Genomic DNA, 12984 nt, shown 5'->3' on the forward strand with positions numbered 1-12984 from the left:
ATGGACTCTTTGACATCCAACATACCTGCTTTGCAATATGTTTCATTTGCATAGAGAATGTATGAGAAGCCTGGCTGGGAGCAGCTCGTGGTTCATGCATTGCTCACTTACAGAAAAGAGCAGAAGCACCAAGTTTGCATCATGCACCCTCTGTCCTGGCAAGGAAAATCTGACATTAAAGGGAGAAGAATCAGGGATACGCAGACATGGGACCAGTCATTTGGCCTGTTTCCCATTCATAAGCCGCAGGGAAAAGCAGCTCCAGCTCAGAGAAGGAGCTGGCTGCATATATTGTGCCAGGTGACATTTTGCTCCCCCAGGCTTCTGCTACTGAAAGATATTCATATATTTACAACCTTTCTTAAGGTCATCTCTGCTGTGTCTCCAGCTGAGCCATTAAATATTAATTGGAATACTTTCCAAAAATAAAAACCAGAATCTCTGATTTACTTGTGTAATTAACACTTCCCACAAACCAGGTGTCCTCCTGAACCAGACTGAACAAGCCATTTGCTCTTCACAATACTGAAATATGCTATGTGCTTTTCAGACAGACACACAGTTGCGTGTTCATTCCATCTGCACATGGGCAGGTAATTATTTGGGGAGGAAAAAGCACCTCAAATACAACAGAAAATATGCCCTCTAAGTGATGTAATCAAACTTTCCCACTCACACTAGATCGTTCTCTTCAGTTTGTGTTTTGTGTTTGATTTTTTTTTAAGCATTTCACATAGAGGAGCTTGAATATCTTTTTATAGGTGGTTTGTTTTTTTTTTCAATAAGGCTCAATGCTGCTAAATTTATCAAAGAGCTCCGATTTTAAACCACAATTGTAGAAGAATATGATCAGTCTCTGGTCATATCCAAGCACTTGCATTAAGAAACCTGGATTGTCACTTAAAATCATGGAGCCATTTAAGTTGGAAATTACTTTTGAGCTCATGGACTCCAGCAGTAAACACATTTAACCATGTAACAAGCCTAACATTGCAATTAGCTCTGAAATTTAAGTTCAATACCAGCATTACTCATGTTAAGACAAGGTAAATATGTATTCAGTAATCACTGAGCTGCACAGATTATTTGCTGAAGTTTATTAGATGCTGATTTACCCAGATGAGTTACATGTCTGCTCTTCAGTGAGCCTAAGGAATTTGTGGAGAGAAAATTCACGGTTCTCAATGCTCAGCTGCCATCTAAGCTCAGAGACACTAAAGTTCTCATCCAAGAAAACTAGTTTTGTAGTGAAACACATCCATCCTGTCAGAATTTAGCAGACTGGGAGCCAGCTCATACCTAAACCTTTTGGGAATCTGTAGTCTAAGCAACACTTTGACTTTATTGCCTCAGAAACTCAGTCTGTCAGTCTCAGAGCTTATGTTAAAAAAAACCAAAGCTTTATTTTCTTTTTGAAGAGGTGATGCTCTTTTTTGTAAATGAATATCAGAGCACTCACCTATTAAAATGAGGCACACAGACTCCATTTCTTCCTCTGAAAAGACAGATTCAAAATACCATCCTGGATCTTGCCTGAGAATATCCAAATCATCAGGCTTGGAAATATTTTGGTGACCATGTGTTAAGAATTAAGGTTTAGCATGGACTAATTAAAGGTTTGTTGTGCTGCAGAGTTTATACCCTGTCTGCCATTAGGTGGAGGATGTTGTTCAGGGGAGGTGCAGTTCTCAGCTCCAGTCTTTGCAGACAAAATACAAGTTTGGAGAAGAGGAGAGGACTTTGTGAATTTGAATTGCAGCCAGGAGCTGAAACTCACAGCCCAGGAAATTTCTGGGGGCCCTACTGCTTTGAGAAATTTTCTTGTACACTCTTTTAAGAATTGTTATCCTTTCCCCTCAGCCACAGGTGGGTGACACAGTACCTCCTGCTGAGGAAATCAGAGTTTCAGGCAGTTCCTGCTCACCTCTGTGGCATTTCCACCTCCCCAACACACCTGCTGGGTATTTGCCAGTCTCATGTCTCTTGGCAAAGGTGCCCCAGGCCCTTGGGCAGGAAATCCAGATGAAGTTTCCTAGAGCACCACCTTTGAGTTGGCAAGAGCGTGTCAATGGCAAGAGGCCATTTTGGATATCACACTTCAGCTTTGCTGGAAATCTGATCCAAACAAAACCCTGCTGTCAGGACTGTGCTTCACCTAAAATGTCAATGTGTCAGTAAGGGGGTATCCACAACCTCTCCTGAATGTTCCCATCATGTAAAATATATGTAGCACTAAATCCTTGGATATATTGTATGGGTTCCAGAGCAATGGGGGCAGAGTGTGGTTTCCCCCAGCTCCTCCTGCCCCTGAATAACCCACAGCATGGAGAATAGAGCACAGACCTCATGAGTTCTGCCTGTGTCAGGAAGGCAAGGGAATGAAAGTGAGACCTCTCACTGAATGTTTCAAGCTTTGTTAGAAAAGCAGAGCAAGACCTTTTCTGGTGGGGAGTGGGTGGTGAGAAGAAGAGATAAAGGACAAATTTACCTGTATACTGAGCAGGGGGAGATGCTTTTTGGTAGTGCTAAACAAGGCTGTTGAACTTCATTGCAAATCTGGGCTGAGAGCACTGCAGCTCTCCTTGCCCTGGCTTAGCTTCTGGTCTGCAACACTGCAGAGCTTGGCTTCCTAATTCGGTGTGGAAATTAAATCTAAAAGATGTTCTGAACCTAGTGCAGGCTCAAATAGTTTTTCCCCCATCTAGACCTGAGCACCTCCAGAAATACTCAATGTGTAGTGAGATAGAGAGGTATTGTAAAGTGTACACCCTCAACTGGCAAATGCAAGCATCATTAATTAACCTAATAGCAGAGGTAGCATTTTAACTAGGTTCTGTTTTGAACCTTTAAAATATGGCTTATAGCTTATTAGCTTTAGAAGTTAATTACTCCAATAGCTGTAAAGTTTATTAGTTTTTTCTCCTCTGCTATTTTCTCTAATAATAATGCTTTATTTCATTTATATGTCTTGAAGATGACAAGTTAATACACTTAACTGTATATAACATATTCTTTTCCCAAAGTGAGGACCATTTTGTTTAGGAAACCAAGGGTAAGCTAACAACTGTAGATATAATTAAGCTCATGTTTATTCATGGACAGCTACTGTAGGCTATTAAAACTTTTTGGCACAAAACTGACTAAAAAATTACTGAAAATTTAGCATCCCTCCCACTCCCCACAGAGTTATCAGGTCCTTATGTTGCAGCTGAAATGAGAGACTGAAACATCAGGTTTTTCTAGCAGCCTGGAAGAGGGGGAGGCATGGGGAGACAGGAAGACATTTAAACTGAAAAGATTCCACAGGCAACTTTTTTTTTTCTGAAATACTGTATTTACACAAAATTGAAGAGTGTACAAATACTTTACTAAGACAAAACCATTATAGTACATTCAATTTAAACACAGGCAGAACTATAGATGCAAAGCACAGAGGCCTAAGGTACTTGCATGGGGGAAAGAAAAAAAAAAAAAAGAGCATCATAAAGGCCCCAGAGATTAAAAGCAGGAGGTAAGAGAACATTGTATTTGTTAGTTTTGTTAGGCAGCATCATCTTTCCTTGACTTCAGTGGGATTGAACAAGACACTCTCCTTCCTCACTGTGGATGGTGGGAAAAACCCTCTCAATGTGCTGACAGCTTGACACTGATTTTGCAAAACAGTTGAGTGTGTACTTAATTTTCAGCATAGAAATAGAACTGTTAGCTTCAAAGAGAATTATATTTGTGCCTAATCACATGCTTATATGCTTAGTTTGACCAGAAATAGCCTTCTCAATGCTTTATAAGGTCAAGTGCATTGTTACATAAAAAATAAGAGTACTTTACTGTCATCTTTCTTTTTATTTTCTTAAAATATACTTTGGAATTGCTTTACTTTTTCCCTTACATACTCAATTAGAAAATAGTAGTTTATTGAATGCCATAGAATTCTTAAATTTTAATAAATGTCTTACGTAATCAAAGGAATATTGTTCAAAAATAATTCCCACATTTTTCCAAAACCTGTTTAATTTAAAAAGAAATAAAAGAGAAAAATACATATGATAACAAAGCAGCTTTATATTTCTGGGCATTTGGCAGCAGGTCTTTTTTAATACTTCTGAATCTCTTGTTTTCAGTTAAAATCACCAGATTAATTGATCATTATTAAAGAAAAGATTGTACAATATTATGACAATCCACCATATATAGCCAATGCATTAAATATTTTACACATTATATACCTCTTAAAAAGAATTAATATATTTTAGCCTTTCCTTTGAAAACAGATAGCTTCTGAAGTAATACATCTTAAACACAATGGTATCTGTCACTTCTACAGATTTTTTTTTCTGAATAAAAAGCTTGCTTAAATAGGACTACTAGCTCAGTGGTGGAACTACAGTTCTATTTAACTAAATTCCATACATGTCTTCATTACTGTTGCTGCAGTTATTGTAATTACATACCACTGAAGTGCTAAATATTAATAACTCAGATATGTGGACTTTGGTTATGCTTGATAGAATACTGGCATATCAAATATATATATATATGTACCACTTCCTAAAGGCTATGTTACAATCATGATGCCTAGTAATAAATAATAATAATAATAATAATAATAATAATAACAATCTCAGATTCAAAGTGCTGACTCACTTGAGGCACCAATGCAATAAATCAATCAATTAAAATATCTATTTTTGATGCTCAAAACCAACAGCAGATCCTGGGCTGCCAAGTTACATGTGCAGCACGGAGGACTCTGAACGTGTCCTTCCAAGGTGGGGATTCCTGTGCTCCCAGAAGACCCTGGGATGTCCTGTCTGATATGGAACACTCCAAGACATACCAAGTCTTCACACATGGAACATTAAGAGCTGTCTAAGATCCTCTAAAGCCTCGGAAGGCTCTCTCAAAACCCTCCAAGCCAACTCTGTTCACTGGAGACAAGGCTTTGCCATGAATTGTGCTTGGCTGCAGACCAGGGAAGAGCCTTTTTATGAAAGTCCACGATGCAATGTGTCACATTAATGCAGCCTTCACACCCTGGAGACACTGTCACCACTGTCAGCAGGAGAGGAGAAAGGCAGTTTTCCAGCAGCAGCAAACACCTGTCTCCCTGGAAGGGGAGTGCTTTCCTGTTGTCAGTTTGTTCTGTGCAAGCAGTAATCATTTTCAGTGTCGAGAGAACTGTTGTACCCTGATGATGGATACAGGTCCCTCTTCAGGATCCTGTTGACGATGTTGATCAGAACTTTTTTGTACTGTTGACGTAAAAGTGAGTAAACAAACGGATCTGATGCAGCCTTACTGTAGGTGAGGCACTTGCTTATAATTCCCCAGTAGTAATTTATGGTAACAAAAGGAATGAGCTCTATCAACCTGTTAAACATTAAAGAGAAATGGAAACACTTGAGTGTTATATTCACACTGAGCCCAGTGCTCAACTCATGCTTCATGAAACATTCAAGGACCATTTATTTTCTTACAGTACACAGTCCCTGCAGGAGAAGGGTCGTGTACTTACTCCTCACATTCAATAGGGGCAAAGAGAACTTTCCTAGCAAGGCCACTGGGAGATAAAATCAATTCCTGCTGTGGAAAGAGGGAAAAACTGTTTTCAGTGGTAATGCTTCTGTGCAGAGGAGATAAGAGAGTGCTGCAGTTTACTGCTCACTTTCTGAATTTACTGAGCCCTGCTGGTAAGTGGTCAAAATTGTGGTGACATAATTGACTACCTCTCTCCCAAGCAAGCTTGAGATAGACACAGGTGACTCAGGGCACCCAGACTCAGTGACCTCAGTTTCCTGAGTAGCGCTGTCTAGTGACACTTGAGACATTTGGACATGACCCCATTGGCATCAGGCTGCTGCTCCTGGAAGGTCCTGTGGCGTATCTGCCAGCCTAGGTAAAGGACCTGGATGCCACACAGCATCTCAAATGACACCAGAAACATGGTCTAGGTCATTGAATCCATCCCCTCAGACCAGACCAGCATGCCTTCCTTACCCCACTGTGGTGAATCAACACAGATGCAAAGTGGATTCATGTCAGCCCATTGCAGTATGAAAAACAACCTGGCAGTACCTCAGGGAGGTCTGGCTGGCACCTGCAATCCCACAGTACGCCTAGCAGCACGCCCACAACTACTTCGCCGTGGAAGTTTTTGTGTGCATTTGGCTGACTTCTAGATTGGCCAAAGAAAACAAGGAGACAACACTTTTATCATCATTATATGACCAGTCAGCTATGCCCAGACCTGTGTCTCCTGGTCTGTGCTTCATGGATGATTAGTGGCCTCAGCACCTCAGTGGAGAGGGATGCATTAATCATGGGGGCAGAAACCACAACTAAGTTAAACATTTTTTTCCACAGAAGTGAGGGCAATCCTTCAGACTATTCCAGCAAATGTCTCATCCAGCTCATCTGCAAATCCTCCAGGAAGGTGGAAAGAGCAGGGTGAGGGACTTTTATTTTGTGTATGTCTTTTGTAAAATCTCTTGCAGGAGCAGAAGTATTCTACTTTGCTCTATTCATCCCAGAAGAAAAGAAAATGTTCTGGGAGATAAAATAGCCCTTGTCTGTACTCTAAGACATCACTGTTTGAAGATGTAAGATGAGAAGCTTTCTCAAGGCTTGAAGAACCTGCTGTCCTCTTTCCAAATGCACAGCTCCTGACTTTCAGGGTGTTGACTTTTGAAGCTGTTCCAGTCCCTCCTCATAGAAGAGCTGACTTATCATCATTTGGACTGAACATTGCTACAAGTGACAGGGTAATTCCTTATTTATATGTCTAAAAGTAAAATCATTCTTATGGCAAGTGCATTTAAAAAAAGAGATGACTTCTGTTTGAAGTGGCTCAGAAAAATTTCCAGTGAATTCAAAAGAAGTAGAACAGGAATATCCAAAAAATGAGAAAAAAATGTACAATAAATGACACTTGCTACATGATTGCTTAGGTTAATCCCATCCTGCATATCATCCTAATACAAGAAATATATAATTGATATTTACACAATTTTTTTACACAATTTTGATATTTTTATAAAGACACTAAATAAGAAGAGTAAGTTATCTTTCAGTCTTGAAAATAGATGTATTGCTGTGTTTCCATTAATGCATTATGGATCCTAACTTAATTGCACTGAAGCCAACAGAAGAAAAATTACACAGATTTTAATAAGATAAAGGGTCTGGCCAAAACAAGTCAGAAATATCCATCTGAATGCATCTTAGTATGATTTTCATGCTTTCAGTGCTGTTACAAAAGAGATTAAATTCATCTGTCGTCTCTTAGTGAACAGACGAATATATTGCTAATGAGCCTAATCTCATTCAAATTTCTGAAGTGAGGAGCAAATACTGAGCTCACAATGCAACCTGAGTCACCAGGCCAAGAGCAAGACAACAGGAAGGATGGCTTTTACATTGCCTCCCCAGAGAATGCTTCAGTGCCACCCCCTAAAAACCAGAATGAGGGAAGAGCAGAGAATCAGGCTCAGCAGCAAGTCCTCCAGTCTCACCTCCATCACTATATTTCATGAAGTGCTGTCTTGGTACTCTCTTGTCTTTGAGACAAGAAGTCTTTTAGGATGTCTCCCCTAAAAACTTCCCATTCAGCTGTCACTGAAGCAGCTCAGTCCCTGTGACAGACAGAAGCTGTACCTTGACACACATTTCCATAAACCAGCCCTCAGCCTCCTCTGTAGTGATTCAGTGGGTACCAGTTTGTCACACATAGAAAATGCACCATCTCACATTTGCCAAATGCAAGGTCTGAAGAAGGAAGTAACTTTTATTGTAGAAGTTTATGAGAAATACCTCCACCCTGAAAAATGTGGCCATGTTTGGAATTTGCTGAGCTTCGTAATGTTCACATGGAAAAAGAAGATGGCAAAATCCACTTTGCTCAACGTAATTACATCCTGGTTATTGCAAAAGTGAATAGAACATGACTCAAAATGTACTGAACAATGATAAAACTGACCTTTTAACTATGTGATGTAATGTTAATATTTGTAATAACCCTTTCAACTGCAGAAAAAAGATGTAGTTATCCAGGCAATCAGGAAGGTATCCCTTTCAACATGTAAATGAGAACTGAAATAAATGTCACTTTAAAAATATTAAAAATATTGTGTGTTTAGTGTTCTGGCCTTAACCTGTCCCCTATCCTCTCAGAAAAGGGCAGTGGCTCTGACCATAAATGGCCTGTATGTGTGTGACTGTAAGATCAGAGCACTAAAGCTGGCCAGTTTCTGTGATCTGGTGTGGCTGCAGACGCTGGCAGCTTGGTAACAACCTTGAAGAAGCCCTCACCAGGGGGTTTTGCACACTAGAGCACCTCCCTCAACACAAGTCAGCACTCTTCAAGGCTGTCTGGAACACACTGTGAGAGTGGGAAGTATATTTAAAAATCACTTGTGAAAGATATAGCCCATTTCATGTACAGAGATGAAAGGTTAAATGCTGGGATGCTGCAATTCAGTGTAGTTACACTGACATCCAGCTCACTGGTTTACACAAGGATTAAAAATAATAATAATAATCATCTGTTGTATGAAGACTACACAAGTAGATAACAACAATGATGCATGGACACTTCAAAAGGTGCAAACCACCAGGATGGAGGCTTATAATTCTGCCCAGTTGAGGAACACAATGTTTCCTATACATTTAAGGAGTCTAATTATTGCTTTTCCTGGGAGATAAATTTTACACCTCACACCTCATCACAAGTCTGTGCTGCACCATTAGCTATATATTTACAGGCATTAATGTTTCCAGACTGAAATCTTATCTGACAAATTATCAGGCTGGACAAATTTAAATTATATCGACTCAGCTTCCAACAGCAGCAAGCTTGGCCTTATGCCTAAAACAAAACAAAAAACAAAATAAAACAAAACAAAAATTAAAAAAAAAAAACCAAAAAAACCAAAAAAACACAAAACCCCTAAGCTAATTAGAAATGTCTGTCTGTCTGTCTTCCTCTTTGCTGCGAGGATTGTGCTAATAAGGAAGGGTGGCAAGTCTTTTAAACTGCTTTTATCTCCCCCTGGCATGTAATTAATTCCCGGTACTTGTCCTAAAAGCCACTTGCTTTTGGCAGAGGTGCCCAGACCTGGCTGTGATAAGGGAAGGAGAGCCAGGTCCTGCCGGGGCTGTCCCCTGGGACTGGGTGTGTGGACAGGAGCAGCGTGTTTGTGTGTGTGTGTTTGTGTCCTCTGGCCCTCAAGACCAGCCCCGGGGGTCCGTTTGGCTCTGGCCCCCCAAAATTAGCTGTAGGACCCCCGGGCACCTGGGCATCACAGGACATCCTGATCCCGCAAAGTCCCCCACCCCTACAGGGGATACTAACCTGGTGATAATGTAAGGACCAAAACAGATCACGAACGACCCTATAAAAATACTGATTTTCTTGGTAGCCCGCTGCCTCCTCCTTTTCTGCTCGTTCAGACAGCGCTGCTTCACACTACGGAGGGAAAAGAGCAGCAAGGGTGTTAAGGCAAGAAGGGAGGAGGTGAGACATGAGCCCAAGGAAGAGGGGAAGAACCCTCTCCACGGCCAAAGCCCCTGCGCCCGGGAAGGGAAGGGGGAGGAAGGCAGCCCCCGAGGAGAGGAGGGCAGCCCGGTGCGGGGGAAAGGCAGCCCCGAGGAGAGGAGGGCAGCCCCGAGGAGAGGAGGGCAGCCCCGAGGGGAGGAGGGCAGCCCCGAGGAGAGGAGGGCAGCCCCGAGGAGAGAAGGGCAGCCCCGAGGAGAGGAGGGCAGCCCCGAGGGGAGGAGGGCAGCCTCCCGGGGATGAGGACGGCACTCCTCTCGGGGAGAGGAGGGCAGCCCGGAGGGAGGGAGGATAGCCCCAGCCCCGCCGAGCCTCGGGACGATCGCACTCAACAAAGCAGTGCCTCCCGCTTGAAGGGAGCGCAGGCAAGTGGCATAACCCGGAGAGCCCGATTAGCGCTCAAACAGAGAAGGCGACAAATGCACAAGTCACCGCTCCTGGCACTGTAAGCAGCGTCTGAAACTAGAGGCAGGAGCGCTCGCCATGCGGCCGGGGCAGGCAGGAAAGGGTGCTGGGGAGGCGGGATATCGCTCCTGCCCGGGGTAACTACCGCGAGTGACCGGGGGATGTGAGTCCGAGCGCGCACCATTACCTGGGGTGGATATCCACCAGCAAAACAAGAGTCTGCATGGTAATAATGTCTATCCGCTTGCAGTGGAACCGGGCAACTTTCAACACCTTTAAATAGGTGAAACACAAGATCACCAGAGACAGCATGAAACTGGTGGAGTGAAAGACAATGGTGAACACTGTAAACCTTCTCCTCTCCGTCTCTTCCTTCAGGTGTAAGGTGCAAGAGGCGTAAACGCTGTTGTAATCTACCCATGAGTAAAACAAGGATACCAAGGGGAACGTGAGGGAGTGGAGCCACGAGTAGCCCATCAGTATCACAGCGTCCTTATACCGCATCTTGCTGGTGTAGCTTAGGGGGAACACCACGGCAATCCATTTGTCGATGCTGAGCGCTGCCATGCTCAGCATTGTGTTGGAAGTCAGGAAAGTTTCCAGGAAACCCACCGCCTTGCAGACGCAGCCCCCGAGGGGTTGCTGGTTCCTCAGGATGCCCAGCAGGGTAAAAGGCATGTTCAAAACGGTGAGAAGCAGGTTGCAGAAGGATAAGTTCACCAGGAAAACCCCGGCGACCTGCTTGCGGATCTCCGTACTGTAGACGAAGCATAGCAGCACCAGGAGGTTGGAGAGCAGAGAGACGACCAGCACCAGCACGAGGAGCAGCGCCAGCAGCACGCCTGCCAAGTCCATCTCTCAGCGGGTCGCCTGGAGCGGGCGAGGGCAGGAGGAAGGGGGCACCCGCGCCGGCACCGCAGCCTCGCCTGCCGCCCCCCGCGGCCGCCCGCGCATGGTGCCGGCGGCGGGGCTGGGGCCGGGGGCAGCGCCGGGGGCAGCGGGGCGCAGCGAGAAGGGCAGGGCCGGGCAGCGGAGTCGAGAGAGGGGCGAGGGGAGAGCGACTGGGCGGCTGGACGGGGCAGAGGGGGGAGGACAGGGACAGCGGGGCCGGGGTCTCTGACAGCAGAGTCAGGCAGCGGGGGGGAGCGGGGCCCGGGGGGAGCGTGGCCGGAACCGAGGGTAGGGGCCGGATCGGGAGATAGGGGGAGATGGGGGTACCCGAGAATCGGAGCTGGAATAGGGGCCCCGAGGCGGCCGGAGCCGGGAGGAGCGGGGCCGGGCGAGCGGGGCCGGAGGCGCGGTGCTCCCGAGCGCTGTCCGCGGTGCTGAAGCGGCGCTGCCCCGACGGCCGCCCCGCTCTGCCTCAAGGCGCGGAGCGCGGCCCCCGCAGCGCCCGAGCCCGCGCCCCCGCCGTGCCCCGCCGCCGCTCCGCTCCGCCGGGCGCACGGCCTCCGCAGGCTCTGAGCATCTTCCCCGCCGCCCAGCCCCTCAAATACTCCAGCCGCGGAGCCTCCCGCAGCGACTCATGCGCAGACGAGCGGCTGCGAGGCACAGGCTCAGCCAGAGATCGCGGCGTCGGGCTGATCCACTCCTGGATCGCAGGCGAGAGCAGCAGCGAGCCCAACTTTCCGCTAGTGTGCAGATCCTCAGGAAGGATCAGAGCTGGAGATGAGTTACTGGGATGAGTCTGATCCCTGCGCCGTGCTCAGGCACACCCCGAGTGCACCAGCTGTATCTGGCACTCCTGAAACCTGTTCAAAATCTGGTGTCCGTGCCTCTTGGCAGGCTTTCCTCCTTCCGTCTGAGGGATTGCTTTCCCTTTCTCCCCTACAATGCTTGGTGTGATTGCCCTCTGGGTATTCACCCCGGCACGCTGCCGCTGCTGGCCAGTGAGGGATGTTTCTCGGTTAGAGACTCCACTTTGAGTGCTTGGACTCAGCAGCTGGTTGAACAAGGACCCACATTAGGGTGATGCTGGCACACTGTGGAAAACTAAAGTCTCTCTTTTTACCATTTTCCAGTCACACTGATAAAACAGTAGTGCGGTGGTCAGAAAGGTTTTGTCTGTTACCACATTTTGGCAAAAGCTTAAAAGACAGACAAGAAAGAACAGAAATTCCCCCTTGCAGCTGTCAGAAATGTAGATCATGTGACTAATTCCCAAAAAATGTCATGAATCTTTATCTTAGATATAAAAAAAAAAAAAGAAAAAAAAGGGAGAGAGAAAAGAGACTAAGTTTTGGTGCATCAAAATACTGGTGCAGAAAAAAGCTGCCATGTCTAATCACTGTCACATTTTACAGTTGATCGCCAGAACTGACACAAAGAAAAAGGAGAAGAAAAGGTAGCTTTTCTACTATCCAAAATTGCTGTTAGTATCCTAAGGAAATGCTGTATTGTGTATATTGTTCCTTTAGTGTAGCCTTGTCACGCAAGTGTGACCACTGTGTGAATAACTGTACATAAAACTGCTTCAAAGAGCCTGAAGGCAATGTAGGTTTTGCTGGGCTTTTTTCCCCCAAGAGTAGTTAAAGTTTTGGATCAGACCCTAATTGAAAAGCTTGCCATGGTAAATTATATGTCTTAAGGAAAGAGCAAAGCAGCAAGACATGAGATGTGTTATTTGAAAGCAAACCAGTACAGTACTGTTCCTCAGGATGGAAAGAAAATGAATGTTTTCTTTGATCAGAAAGCTGCCATTTCCAAAGTTTAAAAAGTGCAGATACACCTGACAGGGCTTATGCTTGATGAAAAAATAATCCAATATATATCTGTGTAAGCATTTGAGGGAAAAGAAATCTATAAAAGCATGACAATACCGATTTCCTCAGTGTTCAATTGTTGCATTTCCATCATGAGAGAGCCAACACTGTTTGGGAAGGGTTGGGAAGAAATGAACCATCATGGAAGAGCCTGGCTGTATCCTCACAGAGCAAGGGTTCTGCAATTACTCCCTCCCCTACAGCAGCAATTCTTACAGCTCCTACTAGTCAGAACCCATATATGACCTGCCTTTCATTTAACAGTAT

General features: G+C 44.9%; 1 protein-coding gene across 1 annotated transcript; it reads right to left on the bottom strand.

Moving 5' to 3' along the window:
* Positions 1-5132: 5132 nt before the first annotated feature.
* Positions 5133-10810, bottom strand: GPR78 (G protein-coupled receptor 78; the record flags this gene model as incomplete). The annotated part of the gene is made up of 3 exons (XM_084204224.1): positions 5133-5370; positions 9350-9463; positions 10143-10810. The coding sequence occupies 3 exons, from the start codon at positions 10808-10810 to the stop codon at positions 5133-5135; spliced, it is 1020 nt and encodes a 339-aa protein (XP_084060350.1).
* Between the last annotated feature and the right edge of the window lie 2174 nt (positions 10811-12984).

Source organism: Fringilla coelebs, assembly GCF_963513975.1.
Source record: "Fringilla coelebs genome assembly, chromosome: 4".
NCBI classification, from domain to species: domain Eukaryota; kingdom Metazoa; phylum Chordata; class Aves; order Passeriformes; family Fringillidae; genus Fringilla; species Fringilla coelebs.